At 42.9% G+C, this 25,232-nt stretch overlaps 1 protein-coding gene across 4 annotated transcripts in view; it reads left to right on the forward strand.

Moving 5' to 3' along the window:
• The first annotated feature begins 20,039 nt into the window (after positions 1 to 20,039).
• Positions 20,040 to 25,232, forward strand: part of SPOCK1 (SPARC (osteonectin), cwcv and kazal like domains proteoglycan 1) — a 462,854-nt gene continuing 457,661 nt past the window's right edge. For 3 of the 4 annotated variants that reach the window (XM_033927310.1, XM_033927308.1, XM_033927309.1), the window contains exons 1-2: positions 20,040 to 20,146; positions 20,758 to 20,925. In XM_033927310.1, coding sequence (XP_033783201.1) covers positions 20,758 to 20,925 — 168 coding nt within the window. In that variant the 5' untranslated portion in view covers positions 20,040 to 20,146. Of the gene's footprint in view, positions 20,147 to 20,309; positions 20,450 to 20,757; positions 20,926 to 25,232 lie in introns of those variants that run through there. The other variant, XM_033927307.1, reaches the window with a different exon arrangement.

Below are 25,232 nucleotides of genomic sequence, written 5' to 3' on the forward strand. Positions count from 1 at the left end.
TAAACCTTAGATTTGTATACCGCGCCATCTCTGCAAGCGTAGAGCTCGGCACGGAGGGAAGGAACTACAATGAAGGGTTATAGGAGAGGAACTAAGAAGATAGAGAGGGACAAGGGTACCAGAGAGCGGGAGGTGATTAGATTTTTGAAAAGAGCCAAGTTTTCAAGTGTTTGCGGAAGGATTGGAAGGAGCTTGAATTTTTCGTGCCCTTATTGGGGTAAAGTGTTCATCATTGGTCTTGTGCAGGGTTTTATTTGTATTTTTATAATTTTAATTGTGGTGGACAATTAATATAAAGAAACTTCTCTATATACCATCCTTAAAAGAATCCTATTACACTAGAAAAACTAATTTTGCAATAACAGCACCCACCTTATGGAACTCTCTCCCTCAATATCTTCGCGATGAACTACAACTACCAAAATTTAAGGTCAATCTCAAAACTTTCCTTTTTCAAGATGCGTACGATAAATCCTAATCATAAAATAATAATATATATATATTTTTTTTATTTTTTTTATTTTAGAGCAGTCCACCTTCTTTTTTATTATACCCCCACCCCTTATGTGTCATCCCCTTTTCCCTCTATATCCTTTTTTCCTTCTACAATTATGTAACTTTTTCCCACCTCCCCATTTTTCCTCACTTTCTAGTTTGTCTGTAAATGTCATACGTGTTCACTCTAACTACTCTTTCACACTCTTTTTATTTCTCTCTATTCTATATTAAATTCTTTTTTAATTATTATATAATTGTAAACCGGTCAGATATTCATTTTATGATCGGGTTATTAAAAACTAATAAACTTGGAAACTTGGAAGAGCACTTAACTTAAAGCCTGACGACTATCTAGCCATTTCACTGCTCCAACACGCTTTTGTCTACATAGACGTTGGAAGTCCTCGTGTGCTCCTCACACACCACAGTAATCTCCTTCTGTGTCACTCCCTGGTAGAGTGAATTATAATAATCTAAGTTTGAGATGACCAAGGAATGTATGATGATATTTAAGTGATTTGCAGTCCAAGAGGGGAGAGAGAGAACAGATCACCCTAAGCTTAAAGAACTATTTTCAAGCCACGGTACCCACTTCCATCTTAATAGGAAGATTATCTGTATCAGAGTGTAAAACATTCTGGTTACTTGTTCTCTGAGGGCTTCCGCAGCTGGTTGTTGCAGGTTTCCGCATCTCGCTGCATCTTTGTCAGGTAGAAAGAAACCAGAGACCCGGAAACAAGCACTATGCCAGCTGAGAGAACATCTAATCCAGCTCCACGGGGAGAGCATCTTTAACCCTACCAGAGACTTTTTCATTCTATGGACTTTCACCACAAAACTCAAATTTCTGACCAACTGACTTTCCCGCCAAAATTCAAATTAGTGGACTGCCCTGTTCCCAGTCAGGTCAGTGAACCCACAATGTCCATCAAGTCCGGCGATCCGCACACGAGGAGGCCCAGCCAGGTGTACAGCTGGCGTAATTTTTAGTCACCCTTATCCCTCTATGCCTCTCGTAAGGAGACGTGCATCTAGTTTGTTTTTAAATCCTAGGATGGTCGATTCCGTGATAACCTCCTCCGGGAGAGCATTCCAGATGTCAACCACTCTTTCCTGAAGAAGAAGCCCTAATTGATGTGACGAATTATGCCTACAATGTGGATGGAAGCGCCTAGGCACACCTAAGGATATCTTAAGGCCGGCATAGGTGTCTTAGGAGGGTGTGGCCTTAGGCATCCGTAGGCATGAGCCAGGTGCCTTAAATCAGTGGTCTCAAACTCACACCCTTTGCAGGGCCACATTTTGGATTTGTAGGTCCTTGAAGGGCCTCAGAAAAAATAGTTAATGTCTTATTAAAGAAATGCTTACTTAATAGAGAGATAGAAACTTTGTATTCTGTGGCAAAAATTACTATATAATATTATAATCACAGCTATGATCTTATATTAATAATAATAATATTATTTTCATTAATTTGTTTTAAATATTGTTGTGAAGTGCTCAGACCAAGTAACCCAAAATATAGTGAAGTCACTACAATGAGGTTAACAAGGGGACCATCATCGCCTTCACCTGTCCCCTGGCCTCCCTAGATGTTCAAAAACTTAATCAGATCAACTTGAAGTACTTATCTGAGTAGGGAGGTAGTTGATTTCGTTAATTCTCATTGATGACTGTTTGCTAATAAAGTTCATGTGCTCAAATAAAATCCTAAAAGTGTTCACTCATTCTTCTAATCCCGTCCCCCCGACTAGTTTATAAATCTTTCCTTTTGGCTAAAGAGACATATGATCAAGAAACTTTTATTTTACTTTTGTGATTATGATAAAGAGACCGAGGGTCTAAAAATAGTACATGGCGGGCTGCGAGTTTGAGACCACTGCTATAGGCTAAGGCTCTTTACACCTGCATTGTGATGTCATAGAACTTTATGGTTATAGAAACATAGTCTGTGTAGAAAATCACAAAAACCCGAAAATGCTAAGGAGGCTAAACAGTAAACATCAAAAAGTAAACCTCCCAGACCCCAAGAACTGGAACCAGATAGGGGGGAGAGACTAGAGCGGAGCTGGTGGATATAACTATCCCTAATGAATGAGTGATAAACACAGGAAAGCCCTCAGTCACACAGCCACTCACTGGAAAATCCAGCGAAACAGGCTGTCACTGGCTTACACCCAATGGGGTTTCCACTGAGAAGCTAAGTACTTCCTGTTGGTTTTTTCACTTTGCTGGTTTTGGACGTTTGTATTTGACCCCCCCGGATAAGGGACAGAGACTATTGCGGTTTATGGTGGAAGGAGTGTGTGTTTTTTTGATTTATTATCTTTTTTCACACCGAGCACTGTTGGGTGCACTTTATTACAAATTTAACACAGTGTAAAAGCCCGGGGATGTTTCACAGTTAACAACCCGTTGGGTGTAAGCCAGTGACAGCCTGTTTCGCTGGATTTTCCAGTGAGTGGCTGTGTGACTGAGGGCTTTCCTGTGTTTATCACTCATTCATTAGGGATAGTTATATCCACCAGCTCCGCTCTGGTCTCTCCCCCCCTATCTGGTTCCAGTTCTTGGGGTCTGGGAGGTTTACTTTTTGATATAGAAACATAGTAGCATGATGGCAGATAAAAGCCAAATGGCCCATCCAGAGCATCCACTATCTCCTCCTCTCCCTATTGGCTAAGGCTCTTAACATCTGCATCTCCTCTTCCTATTGGCTAAGGCTCTTAACATTTGCATCTCCTCTTCCTATAGGCTAAGGCTCTTTACACCTGCATTGTGATGTCATAGAACTTTATGGTTATAGAAACATAGTAGCATGATGGCAGATAAAGGCCAAATGGCCCATCCACAGCATCCACTATCTCCTCCTCTCCCTATTGGCTAAGGCTCTTAACATTTGCATCTCCTCTTCCTATAGGCCAGTGGTCTCCATCTCAAACCGTTTGCAGGGCCAGATTTTGGATTTGGAGGTACTTGGAGGGCCTCAGAAAAAAATAGTTAATGTCTTATTAAAGAAATAACAATTTTGCATGAGGTAAAACTCTTTATAGTTTACAAATCTTTCCTTTTGGCTAAGTCTTAATCATAATATTGTCATTTATAGCTAAAGAGACATATGATCAAGAAATTGGTTTATTTTACTTTTATGATTATGATAAACATACTGAGGGCTTCAAAATAGTACCCGGCGGGCCGCATTTGGCCCCCGGGCTGCAAGTTTGAGACCACTGCCTTAAATGTAGGCCTGCAAAATGCTGGCCTGGATTTAAGGCGCCTATACAAAAAATTGATACATTCTGAACATGGCGCCTACTGCTGATTGATACGTGGTAGGCACCCGTTTTGCAAGCACCTACCGCAGCAGGCGTGGTTTCCCTTTGTGTGTACAGAATGCCTGAGTGTGTCCTTCCCTCTTAAATGCATGCATATTCTAATTAATGCATTTAACACCTATTAATGCTTAATAGTTATAATACTGCACCCTTCATTTTAAAATGTAGTGACTTAGTTCAGCAATCTGCTTTTGTTGGGAGGAGGGGATGGGTTCACCCGCAGAGGTAACGTATGATTCGGAATCGTACATTTTTTTTCCTTTCACCGTTTAAGAAAGATTATCTCTTGGAAGAAAACAGGGCATTTCAAAGTTGCAAATCTTTTACAAGTCAACAGATTTTGCAGGAAATCATATACGACTTTGCTGCCTGCCTCTGCTTGTTACACAATCCAGCTACTGGGTTCACCACCGACGGTCAAATGAGGAACATTGAGTTCTGACAGACTGACATAGGTCGTCTGCTTTCAGCAGGCTGAGTCGCTCTGGCAAGGATAAACGATTGCAATTTGCCAACTATTTAACGAGCTTTCAATTTACATTCAAGACACAGATAGGTCTACTTTGCAGAGTCCTTCCATAAACAAACAAACAAAATAAGCCTAACAAAGCAAAATAAGCAACAACGGGATCTGGATGGGCTCCTTTGTTCCCTGTGACCCATACCCTAGATCCCCTGATACTCATCCTACCTATTAAACAAAACACGCCAACTCTATTTTGGTAATTAGCCGCAGCTCAGTTTATTAATAATAAATTAACATATTATAATTTCCATCTCAACTTTAATTAACATAAATCCAAGAGCTCCTCCCGAGCTACCAAAACAAACATTCAGTGCCCTCGACCCTGCTACTTCAACAAGGGTCAGAGGGGTGGCATGTCTCTCATGCCCCTTTATCCGGGTCACCTGACCCACCAGGCACGGCACCCCGCCTTTTGCCTTTTTGTAGGCCAATCAGCCACCGCACCAATTCCTCCGCCCCCCCCCCCCGACCGCCCCACCGACAAACGACACGGAGGCACCCCAGCCCCGTATTACATTTCGCCCTTTGACACGAGGTCTCGGGCTCCCATCTTCAGAGAAATTCTTTCAGACCCTGACAACAATTCTTTTCTAGTAACCTTGGAATTCAGCTATTATGCATAAAGTCTTTATTTTTGATATACCGTTTATCAAACAGGTATCTAAACGGTTTACAATAAAATAAAATTTAAAAGAAAAAAAAAAATTAAAATAAAGATCAACATATCTAGAGTTAAAAGTATAGATTAAAAAAATAAAAGGGAACATGAACGGACTGCCATACACGAAACGAGGGGGAGCCACACACTTGTGCTCAATTGTCGTTGCACTGAAATGTCTTGCGCTCAATTGTTATGCGCTCAATTGTCATTGTGCTCAATAGTCTTATGCTCACTTGGCTTTGCGCTTTTGTCTTGCGCGCATTTGACTTGCCACCGGAGGAAATAGGTAACTTAATAAATACTGTACATTGAGACTGAAAATAAAAATGAAAGGGAGGAGAGTGGAAGGGAGGGATCACTTCGAAAGAAGCGGGGGTTTTTTCAAAATACTTCCATGAACTATGCGAGAATTATTTGACAGAGATGAGATCGGAGATGGTAGGCATCTTTGAAAAGTCTTGAGTTTAGACTTGAAATTTTCTAAAGAGTTTTCTAGACGGAGATCCAATGGGAGGGCATCCCACAGAGAAGGGGGCAGCAACCGAGAAAACGGATCTGCGAGTTGTATCATAGAATAGTTCACGTGAGCAGTAGCACAGTGTAGAAGTACATTGCAGTCACCCTCTTCTGCCACAGTAATTAGCCCCCTAATAAGCAAAGTAAGACTTCTGTTTGCTAATCATACCGTTTTGCCTGTTGACATCATCAGAATCGCTGATCTCGAGTTTATCAGATCACCTCTGGAACTCTTTTTAAAAATTGGCGTTACGATGGCCAAAATTCAATCCAGCCGGGGGGGTAGGGGGAAGGGGGAAGGAATGCCAAATGCTACAGCGCTTAATGCTCTTAGTAATGTAAGCTAGATCTTGGCTTCACTGAAGTCAAGTAAAAATACCATGGTGAGAGAGTCCTGACAGATGCATTTCATCTCCCATTAATTGGTATCAAGGGAACATAAAAATATGCCGCCTGTCTTCAGATGACCTACGCCTCAAACTGCTGGAGTGCACACATCTTTTCCCGGTATCGCTAATATATTTAGCCTCTGATGAGATTATTGCCTCTTTAATATAACACTTCAGCTTTCTAGATGCACTCATGTTTCCCGAAATGATGTGTAGTTATCTGCTGGAGTTTATTTTGTCTTTTCTAATACTATGGCACTCACAATGTTTCTTTGGTCCATCAGGCAAATTGATTTTTTTTTTTTTTTTAACATGCTCATTTAACTTACTGTCTCACCAATTGGTTGCGACCAATACAGGGACTGACGGGTTTACAATCTGGATAGAAGAATATCTTAAAATAGCCTAGCACATGTTTATAAGACTTTCAGGTTTGCTACAAAGTAGGTTAGTGACAAGTGGTGTCAGGCACCTGATGTGCATCGACTCACTCTTTTAAAGTGGGGGGGGGGGGGAAAAGGACTTAAAATACTGAAGTGGACTTTGCCCACTTTGGATTGGAGGAGCGAATGATTGATTATGGGGAACCAGAGTAAGAGTTTATAAGCTGGAGGAGCTTTAGACCTACACTTTCCTGTCTGAGTGTATGTATGGGTGGCTTCATTCAGTTGAACTCAATGAAGATGGAAGACCGGAAGGGAGCAGTGGTGAAGGACTTTGTTATGGAGATAATGAATCCAGAAACTGGTGTGCCTGACAGTGTAGATTTCAAGCATCTGTTGGGCTTAAGCAGAGAGTTGTCAGTGACAGGGACAGAAGAGCTCCTAGACAAATCTAGTTGACCTGATGACATCATAGCTACAGCTCTAGGGGTTCCATGCTCATGGGATAAATTGAGAATGAGGCAGTGAGTTGAGAGGTCTCGACAGTGCTTCTAGTAGTAGGTGAGAGAGGACCTGGTGTGGTAAAAACTTCTAATTGTACCAGAGCTCAAGGGAACAGACAGGAGAGTATGAAGACTTTGGCCATTCATTTCCAGCATGAGATATTCATTTACTCACCTAGCCTCATCGGGAGTTAAGAGCTATAGCTACGCCGATGACATCATGGTCCTCCTCCCAATGCTCACTCTGCCTTCAAAGGAACCAAAGTGAATCGAAGGGATTATCATAACAAGGGAAGACTGGTTGCCAGAACACAAACTGAAACTAAACCTGAAAAAACAAGTTCTTCCTCGCAAGCCCCTCAATCCTCAGTGAGGAAAACATCACGATCAGGAGTATAACTCTACCGCTACAGTCCACTATCATAATCCTAAGAGTAACTATACCAAGAAGATCATGGAAAGCCAAATTGCTGCTGTGGTTTGCAAAGGCTTTGCAGCATTCTGGAAACTACAATCAATCCACTTCTACTTTGACATAAGAACATAGGCAATGCCTCTGCTGGGTCAGACCAGAGGTCCATCATGCCCAGCAGTCCGCTCACGCGGCAGCCCATCAGGTCCAAAACCTGTATAGTAATCCTCTATCTATACCCATCTATCCCCTTTTCCTTCAGAAAATTGTCCAATCCCTTCTTGAACTCCAATACCGTACCCTGTCCTATCACGCCCCCTGGAAGCGCATTCCAGGTGTCCACTACCAGTTGGATGAAGAGGAACTTCCTAGCATTGGTTCTGAATCTGTCCCCTCTTAATTTTTCCGAATGCCCTCTCGTTCTTGTAGTTTTTGAAAGTTTGAAGAATCTGTCCCTCTCCACTTTCTCTGTGCCCTTCATGATCTTGTAAGTCTCTATCATATCCCCTCTAAGTCTCCACTTCTCCAGGGAAAAGAGCCCCAGTTTTTCCAATTTTTCAACGTATGAAAGGTTTTCTATACCTTTTATCAAATATGTCGCTTTTTTTTTTTAACCCTCTCGAGTATCGCCATATCCTTCTTTAGGTACGGCGACCAATATTGGACACAGTACTCCAGATGCAGGTGCACCATCGCCCGATACAGCAGCAAGATAACATATTTTGTTCTGGTTGTAATGCCCTTCTTGATTGTACCTAGCATTTTATTCGCTTTCTTAGCGGCAGCTGCGCACTGTGCTGACGGCTTCATTGTCTTGTCCACTATTACCCACAAGTCCCTTTATTGGGTACTCTCACTCAATAACAGCCCTCCCATCAGGTAGCTGTACCTCGGATTTGTGTTTCCTATGTGCAAGACTTTACATTTGTCTACATTGAACTTCATCTGCCATCTCGTTGCCCATTCCCCTAGTCTGTTCAGGTTCCTTTGTAAATCTTCGCAGTCCGCTTTGGTCCTAGCCCCACTAAATAGTTTGGTGTCGTCTGTGAATTTTATTACTTCGCACTTCGCCCTGTTTCTAGATCATTTATAAATACATTGAATAGCAGCGGTCCAAGCACTGACCCCTGCGGAACACCACTCATGACCCTCCTCCAGTCTGAGTAGTGGCCCTTCACTCCTACCCTCTGCTTCCTACCCACCAACCAATTTCTGATCCATCTGTGTACGTCTCCTTCCACCCCATGGTTCTTCAGTTTCCGAAGTAGGCGTTCATGAGGTACCTGGTCAAAGACTTTTTGGAAGTCTAAGTATATGATGTCTATGGGGTCCCCTTTGTCCATCCGTGTGTTAATTCCTTCGAAGAAGTGCAATAAGTTCGTTAGGCACGATCTTCCCTTGCAGAAGCCATGTTGGTTTGTTATCATAAGTTTATTCCTTTCTAGATGCTCCTCGATGCTGTCTTATCGGTGCTTCCGCCATTTTCCCCGGAACCGAGGTCAGACTTACCAGTCTGTAGTTCCCCGGGTCACCTCTTAATCCCTTTTTAAAGATGGGCGTAACATTAGCTATCTTCTGATCCTCCGGGATCACGCCCGTTTGCAGGGATAGATTACAAACTTGCTGTACTAGTTCCGCTATTTCCTCCTTCCTTCCCTTCTAAATCCTATGCCAAGCCCTGATCCTCAACATGCTAGACTACTGCAACCTCATTTACATCTCATGCCCCAAGAAACACTTCAACAGACTCCGGACAATTCAGCACACAGCTGTGCGCCTTATCTTTGGGCTAAGGAAAAGCAACCACGTCACACCTTAGTACAAGCAACTGCACTGGCTCCCGATCGAAGCCCGCTCACTATTCAAACTGGGTTGCTTCATGTACAAGGCTCTTTATGGCCTCCTACTAAACTACATGACAGAAGTATTTGAGTTTACTCCCCCCCCCCCCCTGGACTGGCCTTTTGCGCTCCAATTCCATTTTCGCCTATCCTGCAAGGAAAAGCTTACGTAATAAAAGTACTATCCTATCAAGCAGCTCATCTCAGTCTTCTTCATCATACATGCATTTCAGGCGAGGATTGAAAACATGCATGTTCCGACAAATTCCTATTAGAGCATTAAACCCTGTGTCCTTTTTACACATCTCACACACTCCTCAAGACTACTTCGGAAGATTGCGAGTCATAGAATCGAGGGTGAAATACTCACGTGGATCAAAAACTGGCTAGAGCATAGGAAACAGAGAGTGGGGATAAATGGACAATGCTCGGACTGGAAGAGCGTCTCCAGTGGGGTGCCGCAGGGCTCGGTGCTAGGACCTGTGCTCTTCAACATCTTTATAAATGATCTGGAAATTGGTACGACGAGCGAGGTGATTAAATTTGCGGACGATGGAATATGAGGAACGACTCAAGAAACTGGGACTGTTCTCCCTTGAGAAGAGGAGGCTGCGAGGGGACATGATCGAGAGTTCAAAATACTGAAAGGCATCGATAAAATAGAGCAGGAAAATAAATTATTTACATTGTCCAACGTGACACGGACAAGAGGACATGGTTTGAAGCTAAGGGGGGACAAGTCCAGGACAAATGTCAGGAAGTTCTGCTTCACGCAGCGAGTGGTGGACGCCTGGAATGCTCTTCCAAAGGAGGTTATTAAGGAATCCACTGTGCTGGGATTCAAAGGCAAATTAGATGCACATCTCCTTACGAGAGGCATAGAAGGATATGGGTGACTAAAACTACATCAGGTGTATACCTGACTGGGCCTCCGCGTGTGCGGATCACCGGACTCGATGGACCATGGGTCTGATCCGGAGATGGCAGTTCTTATGTTCTTATGTATTCAGAGTAGTGAAGACGCAGGAGAATTGCGATGATCTGCAACGTGACGTAAACATGCTTGAGAAATGGGCTGCGACATGGCAAATGAGGTTCAACGTGGATAAGTGTAAGGTGATGCATGTCGGTAATAAAAATCTCATGCACGAATACAGGATGTCCGGGGCTGTACTTGGAGAGACCTCCCAGGAAAGAGACTTGGAGTTCTGATCGACATGTCAATGAAGCCGTCTATGCAATGTGCGGCGGCGGTGAAAAGGGCGAACAGAATGCTAGGAATGATTAAAAAGGGGATCACGAACAGATCGGAGAGGTTTATCATGCCGCTGCACCGGGCCTTGGTGCACCTTCATCTGGAACACTGCATCCAGCACTGGTCGCCGTACATGAAGAAGGACACGGTACTACTCGAAAGGATCCAGAGAAGAGCGACTAAAATGGTTAAGGGGCTGGAGGAGTTGCCGTACGGTGAGAGATTGGAGAAACTGGGCCTCTTCTCCCTTGAAAAGAGGAGACTGAGAGGGGACTTGATTGAAATGTTCAAAATACCGACATAGTAGATAAAGACAGACTGTTCACCCTTTCCAAGGTAGGGAGTATGAGAGGGCACTCTAAAGTTGAAAGGGGATAGATTTCGTACAAACATAAGGAAATTCTTCTTCACCCAGAGAGTGGTGGAAAACTGGAACGCTCTTCCGGAATCTGTTATAGGGAAAAACACACTTCAGGGTTTCAAAACAAAGTTGGACAAGTTCTTGCAAAACTGGAATATACGCAGGTGAGGCCGGACTCATTTAGAGCACTGGTCTTTGACCTGAGGACCACCGCGTGAGCGGACTACTGGGCAGGATGGACCACTGGTCTGACCCAGCAGCGGCAATTCTTATGTTCTTATGAAAAAGCTCTATGCACAGGCTCATTCAGCTCTTACTACTTGCCCCTCCCTCACCTCTCTCGCCACCTTATTTTGGGTCTCTGTATCCATCTGCACTGGTATTCGAAAGCTGTTCATCTACTTGAGTTCTTCTCGTATTACCATACCATAATTGTATTTGACTTTGACCTTGTCATGATCCTAAGTTATTTGTACTTGTATCCTGACCTCTCGTGTAAGGTCTTCTACTTAATTCCTGTTTACCGTATCGAACTTGAGGCATGCGAATAAAATTTTATGCTATGTAAGGAAGAAAGAGGGTCCTCAGGTACATCACAGCATCATGGTGGCGGTTCAGGGCTATAGCAGTCATGTTGGCTGCTAATGCATCTCCTGCCCCTCCATCTATGGCTATCAGTCCAAGAACAAGTGCAATTCCCTCAAGCTTCAGCAAGGGTGGTCATCTTGAAGCAGGTTCCCAAGACACGTCCTGATTGTCTGGCATGATGTCGCAGCCTGCTTTGGAGTTCTAATCCAAGAGTGTTAGTCATTCAGTTCTATTGTCAGAATGATAAATATATAAATGAATGCACAGGTTTTATAGCGTGAGGGTTCATTTCATTTCATGTATTAGCATTTGGTATACTGCCTTTCACAATATAATTGATAGATGGGAAAATGAGGATGTCAGACAGAAGCTCGCTCTTCTAAACATACAGTACTAAAGGCCATGAAATTGCAATATGTACATATATTTCTCATCATAATATAACACAAAGGAGCATGTTTCAAGAACTGAAGATAAGGTTTCTTCCTTCAAAATAGAGAATGACACAGGGACAAATTGGTCCCCATCCCCTTGGGATCTATCTCCATCCCCGAACGTTCTGTCACTGCCCCAACCCTGCAAGCTCTGTCCTGATCTGCACAAGCCTTGAACACTTATGATTTCAAAGAGTTTGAGGCTTGTGCGGATGAGGATGGAGCTTAGGCATTGGTGGAATGAGGCATTATGACATCACAATCTGAGCTCTAGAATGTTGCTACTTAGGATTTTAAAGCGTCTGAGGCTTGTGCAGATGAGGACGGAGCTTAAGCATTGGTGGAATCAGGCATTATGACATCACAATCTGAGCTCTAGAACGTTGCTACTTAGGATTTTAAAGTGTTGGAGGTTTGTGCATATGAGGACGAAGCTTGCAGGGATGGGGCAGGGACAGGGACATAGATCCATCTAGTATGCCCAATAGTCACACTCATATACTCATGGTTAAATTCTTTTCATTAATATTTCTGGGCAATAGACCATAGAAGTTTGCCCAGTACTGTCTTTAGGTTCCCACTGTTGCAGTTGACATTGAAGCCCACTCCATCCTGTCACTGGAGCTTCTGTCAAAGCCCTCCCCAGCTCATCCTAAACCACATCACCATATGTGGGACCCAATCAGTGCAGGATTGCCCAGTATGAACCTTTTGTTTTATTCCATTCATTTTCTAATTGGAGATCCTGTGTTCATCCCATGCTTTTCTGAATTCCGTCACTGATTCTATCTCCTCCACCACCCTCAGGAGGGCATTCCAGGCATCCACCACCCTCTCCATGAAAAAGAATTTCCTAACATTACCCCACAACCTCAATTCTTGCCCTATAGTTTTACCATTTTACTTTCTCTGGAAAAGATTTGTTTGTATATTTAATAGCTTTCAAGTATTTAAACGTCTGTATCAATATCTCTCCTGTCCCTCCTTTCCTCTAGAGTATAAATATTCAGGACTTCCAACCTCTTCTTGTACATCTTTTGGCGCAAGCCCCGTACCATTTTCGTCACTTTTCTCTGGACCACTTCAAGTCTTTCTACATCCTTAGACAGATACGGCCTCCAAAACTGAACACAGTACTCCAGGTGGGGCATCAACACCTTCTTTTTTCTGCTTGTTATGGCTCTTTCTATACAGCCCAGCATACTTCTGGCTACAGCCACCGCCTTGTCACATGTTTTGTTGCCTTCAGATCCTCAGACACTAAAGTCCCTCTCCCCCATATATGCATATCGGCCTCTCACCCCATATGGTTCTCTTGGATTTTAATTCCCCAAGTGCTTCACTCTGCACTTCTTCACATTGAATTTTAGTTGCCAAAGATTAGACCATTCTTCTAACTTTTGCAGATCTTGTTCCATCTTTTCCACTCCCTCTGGGGTGTCCACTCTGTTACAAATCTTAGTATCACCCATAAAATGGCAAACCTTACCTTCTAACCCTTCAGCAATGTTGCTCACAAATATATTGAACAGAATTGTCCCCAATACGATCCTTGTGGCATTCCTTCCTCCGAGCAAATTCCATTAATCACTACCCTCTGGCTTCTGTCCGTCAACCAGTTTCTAATCCAGTTCACCATTTTGGGTCCTAAATTCTGCCCATCAAGTTTATTCAAGAGCCTCTTATGCAGAACCGTGTCAAAGGCTTTCCTAAAATCTAAGTAAATTAAACCTAGCATATAACCTCAATCCAATTCTTTGGTCGCCTAGTCAAAGAATTCAATCAGATTTGTTTAGCAATATTTACCTTTAGTAAAGCATGTTGCCTTGGATCTTGTAACCCACTGGATTCTAAGAAATTCACTGTCCTTTACTTCAGCATGACTTCCATTATTTTTCCAACAACCAACATGAGTCTTGCTGACCTGTAGTTTCCCGCTTCACCTTTACAGCCACTTTTGTGAAGAGGGACCACATCCACTCTTCTCCAATCCCACGGAACCTCTCCTGTCTCCAATGAGTTACTGAACATATCTTTAAGAGGACCTTCCAGAACCTCTCTGAGCTCCCTCAATATCTTGGGATGGATGCCGTCCGATCCCATGGCTTTGTCCACCTTTTGTTTTTTAAGTTGTTTATAAACACTTTCTTGTGTAAACGGTGCAGTATTCACTCCTTTCTCACATGTAACTTTGCCAGACAATTGCAGTCCTTCGCCAGGATTTTCTTCTGTGAACACAGAGCAGAAGTATTTATTTAGCAAGTTAGCTTTTTCCTCATTAGTCTCAACATAGCGGTTTCTAGCTTCTTTCAGCATCATAATTTCATTTTTTTTGGTCTTCCTTATTTCATTAATATACATGCACCGGGGAGGGGCCTTAGGCGCCTGGGCCAACTGGAATCTTAGGCCACTCTTCCCAGTGCATTCTGGGATGCACTGGGAGTGGCCTAAGATTCCGATTGGTCGGATCCCTTAGGCCACCCCCAATGGGAAGGGCCAGCATTGTAATGGATTGCACACAGAGACATACGAACAGAGCAGTGGAGCACCTTAGAGGGCACTGTTGTGAACTTCACAAAAAATTATATAAATATAGCAAAACAAAATAAAAAGCTGAAAATAACGAAGAAAACTAAAGAAAATAATTGTTTGTTTTTTGTTTGCCTGTGCACTCCCATAAAATTATGAAAAATCAAAATTCAGTAAAAATGTTAAGGGATTATTTTATAACTAGTATTTTAGCCAGTTACATTAACGGGTGCTAGAATATATGTCTGTCTGTCTTTATTTCTGTCTCTCTCTCTGTCCCGCTGTCTTTCTGTCTGTCTGTCTCTCTCCCTGGCCCCCCTTTGTCTGTCTGTCTTTCTGTGTCTCTCCCTGTCCCTGTGTCTTTCTTCTTTTCTTTCTGTCTCCCTTCCTCCCGCTGGTGCTAGAATATATGTCTGTCTTTCTTTCTGTTTCTCTCCCTACCCCTGTCTTTTTCTTTCTGTCTCTCTTCCTCCTGCTGTCTTTCTTTCTGTCTCTCTCCCTTCCTGGCCCCCTTTGTCTGTCTGTCTTTCTGTCTCTCTCCGTGCCCCTGTCCCTGTGTCTTTCTTCCTATCTCCTTCCCTACTTCCCTGTGCAGCAGCCGCAGCATTCCCTCTCCCTCCATTTCCCTGTGCATCATCATTTTTTCCCTCAGTCTAGCTTCTCCTGCCCCTCCTACACTCAGTACTTTAAACTTCGGCCCGGCTTGTAGGTCAGGGGTTTCTCGGGCTGACCGCCACCCGCTGCTGGTGACTCCGTGCTCCGTGCTCAGCTGCCATGGCCTGCAGTCGCCGGCAGCTGACAGCCACCGCGGCCTGCAGCCGCCGACAGCCACCGCGGTCTGCAGCTGCTGACAGCCGCCGCAGCCGACATCCGCCTCAGGGGGAAGAGAGAAAGAGAGAGATTTGTGCACATGCACACTCCTACCTGCGGTGCCCTACAACTCACAGAAAACGGGAGCACGCAGGTGGGAGTGCGCATGCGCGGCTTAGGGTTTTATTATATTAGATTAAAGGAGTCAATGCCAGGATTCTATAAATCACTTGTACAAACTAACTTGTACAAACAAGGGATCTTTGTACTTAGCTGCAGTCAACACTAATGCATGCTTACTGCATACTGGCATACTGCGAGATTGGAAAGACCCACATAAGGGCCATGAAGGCCACTCTTTACCGAAATTTGGTATAAGGGTCCCTGAGTTTGTTTTGTGTTTTCAAATACTTGTACAGTTCCACCTTCATTGTCGCTGATATTTACAAAGCCGCAGCAGAAGTTTCTACTGCGGGCCGGCGAGTAACTGCAGGCCGGCGAGGTAACTGCTCTGACGCTCTTAGAATTCTTATGAGCGTCGGAGCATTTACCTTGCCGGCCCGTGGTAGAAACCTCTTATCGCAGCTTTTGTAAAAGAAGGCCTGTACACTTCTCCCTCCATATTCGCGGGGGTTAGGGGCAGAGCTGGCCTGCGAATATGGAAAAATGGCGAATAACTTTAGGGCTGACTCTGACCCATCCCCGCCTCCCGGACCTCTTTCTACTGTACTTACTTTTTAAAAGCTTGGCGGTCTAACGGTGAAGCGTGGCAGGAGCGATCTTCCTAAGCTCCCGCCCTGCGCAGAGCCAGGAACAAAAATGGCTGCCATGAGTTCCCGCGAGACCATGGGAACTCACGGCAGCCATTTTTGTTCAGTTCTGCACAGGGCAGGAGCATAGGAAGATCGCTTCAGCCCGCATCACTGCTAGACCACCAGGTTTTATAAAGTAAGTTAAGTGGAGAGGTCTGTGAGACAGAGGTGCGTCACCCAGACGAAAACCGCGAATAACCGAAGTTGCAAGTTCTGAACCTGCAAATATGGAGGGGGGATGTGTAAAGTTTGTGACCAGGGTATTCCATCTAACTGTAAAGCAAATGTAGCCCATCACTCTTGCTACAAAATTCTCCATTTTATGTTGCCCAGTAAGTGGTGCAATATGACTATTTCACACTAGCGATTTATCAATATTAAAGAGGACTGAAGCTGCAATAATTAGTGCAATTATCTTTAATCTACTTAAGCTAGTCATAGATTAGTATTCAAATATTATCATCTCTGTATGGAAAGTAAATAATGCATGATACCCCCATTCTACAAAATGACGGTGCTGAAATCATAGAAATTGCAAATATTAATATTAAAAAGTACTCGTGAAAGAAATCAAATGATGCCATCCTCACACAAAAATACCTGTTTGCAGTGGCATGTTTTAATTTTCTAAATCGCACACTATATAATTCAGTGGTATGCTGTACAATTGACTCATACTCATTGCAGGACACCCTCTGCATTCTCATTTGCTAGGTCATTCGGTACGAATTTATTCATTCTAGCATGGTACTGTAATTGCAAATGTGAAGCTGTTATTGCTAAGTTTATTATACATTTTTTTTTTTCTGTTTCTTTAACCAAGGAGTCCCCAGACTTTCCAAGGGAAAGGATTTTCAAAAAAACGCATAAAAAACTGACGGCCTGCAATCACAGCCGTTAAAAAGCAAGTCATTCTCCAAAAAATGCTCGTGTAAATGAAGTTGTCAGAGAGTAGCGAAGACTCGCTAAATTAGCATGTGCCCATCGCTGGTTAAACACCTTATAGGTTCTATTTTTCAGAAACCCATGGAACCAATTAAGAACATGACCTGAGATCCCAATAGATGTCAAACAGTCCAGTAGAATAGCATGGTCAACCAAGTCAAATGTGCCATTCAGGTCAAGTTGCAGTATCAGAGCACATGAACCTTGGCTGAATAGAAGATTAAGGTAATCAAACAGAGAAGCTATGATTGTTTCGGTACTGTGACCTGACCGGAAGCCGGATTGGTTGTCATGTAAGATATTGTGTTTCTCCAGGTATGTGGTGAGTTCGATGTTTACCACGCCTTCTGTTAATTTGGTTACCAGAGGGATATTGGCGATAGGTCTAAAGTTGGATGCAATGTTAGATGGTTCTTTTGCATTTTTTTTAATTGGCGTAATTATAATGTGACCTTGTTCCACTGGGAACTTCCCTGAGGATAGTAGAAAGTTTACCCAAGTCAACATCTTGATCTTAAAATTGACTGGGGCAGATTTCATGACATTTGGGGGACAGATATCCAATCTGCAGTAGGAATTGGCATATTTATTGTAGTATTTACTAAAGGTTTGCCAGTCAATGGTTGAGAATTTGTTCCAGTTCAGGTCGGCTCTGGAAATGTCTGATTCTAACAGGATGGGGTAGCACCAGTGGGGCTTGGCCGGGGCAGTTAGCGAGGATCTTAATTTTTGTATTTTGGAATTGAAAAAGTCGGCCATGTTGTTTGCAGTTAGAGTAGATTCTTCCCTAGTGTCAGTAAAGATTTCTATATTGTATAAATCATTTACCAGCTTATAAAGGCTGGTACTATTGTTTGAAATGTCCCCGATTTTGTGGGCATAGAAGTTTGTTTTTCTTTATGCTATGATTTTTTTTGGTTAAAATCTATTCCTTGCATATTCTATGAAGAATTGTATTTAACTTTTTTTTATAAAAAAAGAATCCTTTACATGTGTGTATCACTTTAGACATGTAAACGCCAATTTCAGAAAGCCGACCATGTTTTGGGTGTGGCTTGGGTGGGACTAAAATCTACAGTCCTAGGGCCTCTTTTACAAAGGCGCGCTAAGCGTTTTAATGCAGATTTAGCACACGCTGAATCAACGTGTATTTTTGCTACTAATAATAATTTTTGGCCATGGTTTTAAGTTGCATTGCTGCGCTATTTCAGCTTAGTAAATACTATAGACCCTGGTCTAAGTCAAATATTATACTATCTCGCAGTAATTCCAAGTTAAGCTATAGTGTGTAATAGACAAAACTCTGACTGACCTAAGAAAATAATTTGGTTGGCACGGGTGAAAATTATCTGGCTAAACTGGGACTGGATTAAATGCAGACTTCAGTCTCGGGATCAGACATGACACTGTGCGAGTGGAAAGGAAGAGAAAGGCGAGAGCAAACACCTGACCCCAATATACCCATTCACTCTACCTAACCTTTGCAGTGAAACAGAGAATACCATAGACACAGGAAGTAGCTCAGGTTTGAGACAATAAAATACCTTCTGAAGGACTGCAGAATGCGGGGCTTAGTTCAATAGCACATACTGGATCAGCTGATATCCAACTGTGTTGCAAAGAGGGTGAAAGAGAAAACCACAACAACCTCACTCAATGAGTGATTGACACCTCTTTACTTGACCTACACATCGGAAGGAACTCTATAAATAGCACTCAGAATTTGGTGTTGGAAAAAATTGGTGATAAGCTTAATTCACTAAAGGGCGCAGGCCGATCCCCATGTCTAACTTCAGACCCCAGACTTACACCTGCAGAAACCTAGTGCAAATGCTGGAGCCCGTGCCTAGGCCGTATTTTATACTACACGTGTACAACTATAACTTTTTGGGGTGCCTCTGACGTACCACGGCTGTACCCCCTTGTGGTGTAGTGAGGGTGAGAGGCACTCAGGGTAGTGGAGCCCCTCCCCCATCCTCTTCACCACCACCCCCGGGACCTCCCCCCCCCCCTAACCAACCAACTTCCTGAATTCTGAGTGTTATTTTGCCACTGTAGCTGAAAGGAGTGTTATCTTACATTGGTGTCTCAACAATTGTTAGGGCGACAATTTGTAAGATACGACAATTGCCAATTTGCAGAAATGAAATTCTCTGTTTTGACATTGTTTCAGATCATTGATTGAACCGTATCCACCTCATTCTCTTCTCGGTTGGCCTGAGAACTTTTCAGCACTGCCTTATAGTGTGAAGAGTTTCAGTCTCTGGTAACCAGAGCTGAGATTGTGATGTCATAATGTCTCATTCCACCAATAGGAGCCAACCTCATCAGTGATGTCACAATGGCTTGATTGTTCTAACCTATGCTCATTTTTATTACATTCCAGCGGGTGCTGGAAAGTTCTCAGCCCAACCAAGAAGAGAGTGAGGTGGATATGGTTCAATCAATGATCTGAAACAATGCCAAAAACATAGAATTTGGGTTCTGCAAATTGGCACTTAGAAATAACACTCTTTTCAGCTACAGTGGCAAAATAATACTCAGAATGTAGGAAGCTGGTTAGTTGGGCTGAGAACTTTTCAGCACCTCCTCCTAAGAATAAATGGATCGTGTAAGGCCTAACTCAAGAGAGACAAGGCACCAGATGAAGAAGCAGGAAATTAGGCCAGGCAAGATTTTCAGAAAAAGAAAACGCAAACAAAATTAGTATGCAAGAGGTAAACTGTCTTGCAACTAGAGTTAAGAGACCCTAAGGAGACGGGGAAGAAACTGAATGCTGAGGTGTAAAATTAAGCAACCAAGGAATTTAACCTGCAGTCCATTGACATTTTTAGCTGTGTGCAAGTACTTGGTAAAAAGGAGCTGAAAAAAAAAAAAATCAGAAAGACAGAGAAATAAATTAAGACTACCACCTGGGATAGAGAAGAGAATGAATTGATGCGAGGTGGGAGAGGGCACCAAGAGAAGGGGGAGGAAAAGAGGATGGGACAGTTCAGTCTTTGATTCTTTCTACATCAGTGGCTCCTCTAGCTACTGACTGTAGAAGCAGATCCCGAAGCTGCGCTGAAACCTCTGGGGCATCCTGAGGAATAACCCTCGTTGCTAGGTGTCCGGGCCCCGGGGGGGAGGGTGCCTTCTGCAAAGACCTTGTGCTTGGTGGCAGTTCATCCTTCTGTCGGCAGGGGGCAGCAGATGGTGCTGTTTCAGCTGAAGGCTATTAGAGCTCAAGGCTGAAGCTGCTTCGCATCACCAGTGCGTCCTACCCGAATCGCAGCAGAACAGTGCAAAAGCTGCAAGCAAAGAGCAGTGCACACCGCAGCTTTGAAAAGCAGGACGTGCAAACAGCGAAAGGTAAGCCTTTTTCTCCTCGACGTGGAGATTTTAAAAGCTTAGGGATACCCTCCCCACGAGTCACTATCCTGGCTTTCTGGATTAGCATGGTTTCTGTTTTTTTTCGCAGAACCGTTTTTGCATCTCGCTCCTAAGATCTCAGGCAGGTAAAGAAAGCCAGCAATCGACATAGGCAGGACCGAAGCGTTCAGCTGAAGTTGGAATAATAAGGCACACAACTTCTCCCTACAAACTTGCTTTCCATCTCAGCACTTTCAATATTTAGTGCTTGTTGAAAAGATGTTTTTGTTCCTGCAGTCATAAGTGAGTTATACTTTTTAATTCCAAAGATAAATCTGCAAGGGACCTGATAGCATTCTCTTTGCTCATCAGCTGCATGGTTACCTCTATGGCTCAGTGTCATCCTTTATTGCAAGCAAGAACAGAATCATTTAAAAAAAAAAAAAAAATCATAATAATAATTCTGCAGGAACCCTAAAGACGTCCAACCTGCTTTTTTTTATTTATCCTCGGTATTATAAGGAGACCAGAAGTGAGAGAGCGATCGTTTTGCTCTTCTGGAAAGGAGGCAACTCTGCTGATGAAGGGCATTTGCTTATTTTGTCTTTTAGATGAACCGGATACTGGTCTTTCTTGCTTGGTGCTTGCTGTGGGTGGAAGGCAGGCATCCAGAAACCATCAGCGCCGCTAACAACCATGGCAATTTCTTGGACAATGACAAATGGCTGAGCACCATTTCGCAGTACGATAAAGATAAATACTGGAACAAATTCCGGGATGTAAGTACTGTTTTATTTATCATCTGTATTTATAATGATGCATCTTATTCTCGGGGGGGGGGGGGGGGGAGGGGGGGAAGGGAGAGCGTTAAAGCTGATGCAAGCATTTCCAGTGCAAGCTTATAGGTCTACGGTATATGTATCCATTCATATGCAAACCTGGTGGGTGCGGGCTCAATAACTGATGTGAAATATTTTTGGGCTCAATTTGGCTGCAAAGTGTGACCCCCCCCCCCCCCCCACCATGATTGCAGAACTTTGAAAGAAGTTCTTTTCCTGCTGTTGCCAGGAGATCAGTGGCTGCGAAATCTTGGAGCAGGCTGGCAAAATAGACGATTTTAAACAGCAGAGCGATGGAAACATGCACGACCCAAGGCTTGGATGATGTGTCTACATACAGAGCAGCCTTTTTTTTTTTTTTTTTAAATGAGGTCTTTAAACATGAAGATCGTAATTAAAGGAGCAGTGTAATGAACAAAAAGCTCCATTTCCCAAACGGTGACATTTGCTGTAATAGCTATCAGACCTGTTTAAAGCAAGCCTGTTCGCCAACTATACGTTTTGCACTAGTTCACGAGCGTCCTAAGGAAGGATTCCAGATTGAGGGCTCCTTTTACTAAGGTGCGCTAGCGTTTTTTTAGCGCGCGCTATGCACTAACGCCACTGTAAAGCTGGCATTAGTTTTTTCCGTTTAGCGCTAGGTTTGTGCGCGTGCTAAAAACACTAGCACACCTTAGTAAAAAGAGCCCTAAATGTTTTACAATGGTATGTTTTTATTCGGTTCTATTATGTTTGTTATGGTATAATAACAGTTGGGGTTTTTTTGCTTTTACTGTATGCAGTATTTATGCTATATAATGTGTTTATACCTGATTCTTAAAGTTCCTTACTCGAAAAACAAAAGAGGAATGATATAACCTCTCTCCTGCTGATTACCAAAATAGACCAATATTTTTAAAATTGTGATGCAGTTTAATAAAATGAATGTCAAATAAGGTAGACCAGTCAAGCTCATTTCAGTACAGACAAGTTCTAGGCCATGATATGTGGTTGTAATGTGTAGGCAAAGTATCACGATCAGAAAATGTTTTCTCACAGAAAGAGGGGTGAATTGTAGAGCACGGCCCAAGAGCCAGGTTTTAAATGTTTTGGATGCTAGACAAAACTCCATTTATGGTTTTCTGCTGTGAACATAAGCCTTGCCATTCTGGGACAAATCAAAGGTCCATCAAGCCCAGCAGTGGCCAGTCCAAGTCCAGAAGTTTCGGGTGAGATCCCAAAAGAGTAAATCAGATTTTATGCTGCTTATCCAAGAAATAAGCAATGGATTTTTCCAAGTCCATTTTAATAATGGCTTATGGACTTTTCTTTTAGAAAATTATACCTACCTTTTTTTTTTTTTTTTTTAAATCCTGTTAAGCTAACTGCATATAACACATTCTCTGGCAACAAATCGCATATTTTAATTACATGTTCAGCGAAGAAATATTTCTATGATTTGTTTTAAATTTACTACTTTAGCTTCATTTGCTCTCTACTGCTTTCTGAAATGAACGTTCGTGGCCTTCCCCTCCCCCCTTCCCTCCTGCCCAAGACTAGCCTTCTCCCATGAGACATAATGCAGAGGCTGCTTCTGGTTATGATGACAGTAGCAGGCTGTGAATGAGCACAAAGAATAAAATTATCTTCCCCGATCCTGCCTCTCTCTGAAGTAGCAGCAGTGTGGGACCTGCGATTGTGCATTGGTGTAGTCCTTGCATTCACTCGCAAGTTGCTGCTGTGCTCAGCACCAGTTCCTGCAGCTGCCACGGGCAGCTTTAGAAGGATGCTGGGGATAGTGGGCAAAGGAAAGAGGTCTGTTTAGGAGGGGGGGGAGTGGAGGCAGGCAGTCAGTGAAAGAAGATTTGGATCCAGGGGGTCTAGTGAGAGACTGGAGTCGTGTAGAAGTGGGAATTTCTATTGGTATAGACAGTCAGAAAACATTGACAATTATCTGGCATGCACATTTGCTAACGCACATTTGGAATCCCATTTACCAAACTGTTGTAAAACGTGGCCTTGGCATATGCTTATGTGGGCCATTCTCGTGCGTTAAAGCCATTTTTGCCGCATGAGTAAAATAGCTGAATTTCTGTTTTGTTTTTCCTTTTAATGGCCATGTGCTAATTTTCCTATTAGCGCATGGCCATTAGCACAGGAATCCCCACTGCTACCAATTTTGTAGGTGGTAAGGTTTCACACGCTAATCATGCGCGGGCAACACAGCTGCTCTGATTAGAAACATAGAAACATGATGGCAGATAAAGGCCAAATGGCCCATCTAGTCTGCCCATCCATTATCTCCTCCTCTTCCTATTGGCTAAGGTTGTTAATATTTGCATCTCCTCTCCCTATTGGCTAAGGCTCTTTACACCTGCATTGTGATGTCATAGAACTTTAAGGTTATAGAACCATTGTAACATGATGGCAGATAAAGGCCAAAACGGATTGTTCCGATTCGGGCAGGTTAGTGAATCTAGCCCAAAGTCTCTTTCTCTCTCTGCCCCAGACCCATCCCAGCACCAAATAAATTAAATCTATGTCTTAGTATGTGCGTAACACACAGATGCCAAAGCTACCTTGGGTACCAAAGCACACCCCAAAGTACGTCATTTTAAGTTGCGGTAAGCACATGTTAGTGATTACCACAGTTTAATAAAAGGACACATGGATTTGTAGCATACGTTACACATTTATTGCATCCAAAATTGATTAATTGCACATTAAGTTCTGAATCAATGCACAAACAATTCATAGGCATGCAGGGCTGGCTCTTTGTAGCCCCTCAATAATTGATTGAGAACCTATCCTTAACCCCAACATTGGGGCCATTCCTAGGAAGAAGATTTTGCAGGTCTGTGGGTCCTCTTCACCATTGAGCCTAGGCGTGTGCCTGGTTTGCTGTATAGATTTTAAAGGAAAACAGTGGAGGCAAAAAGCAGATAATAATAATAACTTTATTTTTGTATACCACAATACCACGAGCAGTTCAGAGCGGTTTACAGAGGAAGAGACTGTACACAGAGAGTGATGTTACAGAGAAAATTTCTATTCCATTTCAAATATTTTTATTGAAGTTTTAACTCATACAATCAATGATTGATAGATAAAAAGGAGAAAAAAGGTAAGCCGGAAGTAGCTAGGTCTATCTGGAAGTGTTTCAGAGAAGTTACAAGGCAGGAAGGAGTCAGAGGAATTTGTCAAAGAGATAGGTTTTAGTTGATTTCCTGAAGAATTGGTAGGAGGGTGAGTTGAGAAATGAGGGTAGTTAGATATTTATTCCAATTTGCCTGCTTGAAATGACAGTGTTCTGTCAAGGAATCTCTTGTAGATACAGCCTTTCGGGGAGGGGAAGGCGAACAGATAGGCATTACGTGTGCAAGTGGTGCCTGGAAGTTCAAAATGACGCGATAGGTAGATTGGGGATAGACCGGTTATGGTTTTGAAGCAGAGGCAGGAAAATTTGGGATAGGCACAAAAGAAGCATTTGGAAAGCTAGAAACCCAGCTGTGCCAGAAAAAAAAAAAAAGTGGACACCCTAGACGCATTTAAAGTCCGCCTTTGACATTATATTCTCTGCTCCTCAGTGTCCAGATCTTGCTCATGAATTATGTAGTACATGGATGTGATCTCAGCTTGCTAAAGTGAGAAGATCAGAATATTATACATCAGTCACATCACACAAGCTTTAAAGTGCCTTGGGGTGTAGATCCATTAACACGCATTTAATTCATTAGAATGTCTTAGAATGCAGCGCATGCAAAATTGATGAAACACATGTTACCTTATCAATTAAGACATACACAATTGATTTGTGTTCTTTAATTAGTTCTTCCCATTGTTCGTTTATTTATTATTAAAATGAATGTGTGAAACAAACAACCAAAAAAATATCAGTGAAGTAGGGCATGGCCATAATTTCAGCTTTTTTTAGGTCTATTTTTTATGGCCATAAAGGCACTGAAAGGCACTGAAAGGCGTGTGCAGCGCTGTACATTTTTAATATAAAGTAGACAGTCCCTGCTCAGAAGAGCTTACAATCTAATTTAGACAGGACTTTTCAAGGTTGGGGAGATTATAGATCACAGGGGGGAGCATAGGCCTCTCCTCCATAGGCTTGCTATTATGTTATTCTAATTTAATCAGCTGTAAACCGAATCAGGCTCCTTCGGGAGATGACCCGGTATATAAATTGAAGATTAGATTAGATAAATGAGGAGAGATATTGTGGGGGGGGGGGGGGGGTACAGAGTGAAAGCACTTGTAAG

Source organism: Geotrypetes seraphini, chromosome 18 (genome assembly GCF_902459505.1).
Source record: "Geotrypetes seraphini chromosome 18, aGeoSer1.1, whole genome shotgun sequence".
In the NCBI taxonomy this organism is placed as follows: Eukaryota; Metazoa; Chordata; class Amphibia; order Gymnophiona; family Dermophiidae; genus Geotrypetes; species Geotrypetes seraphini.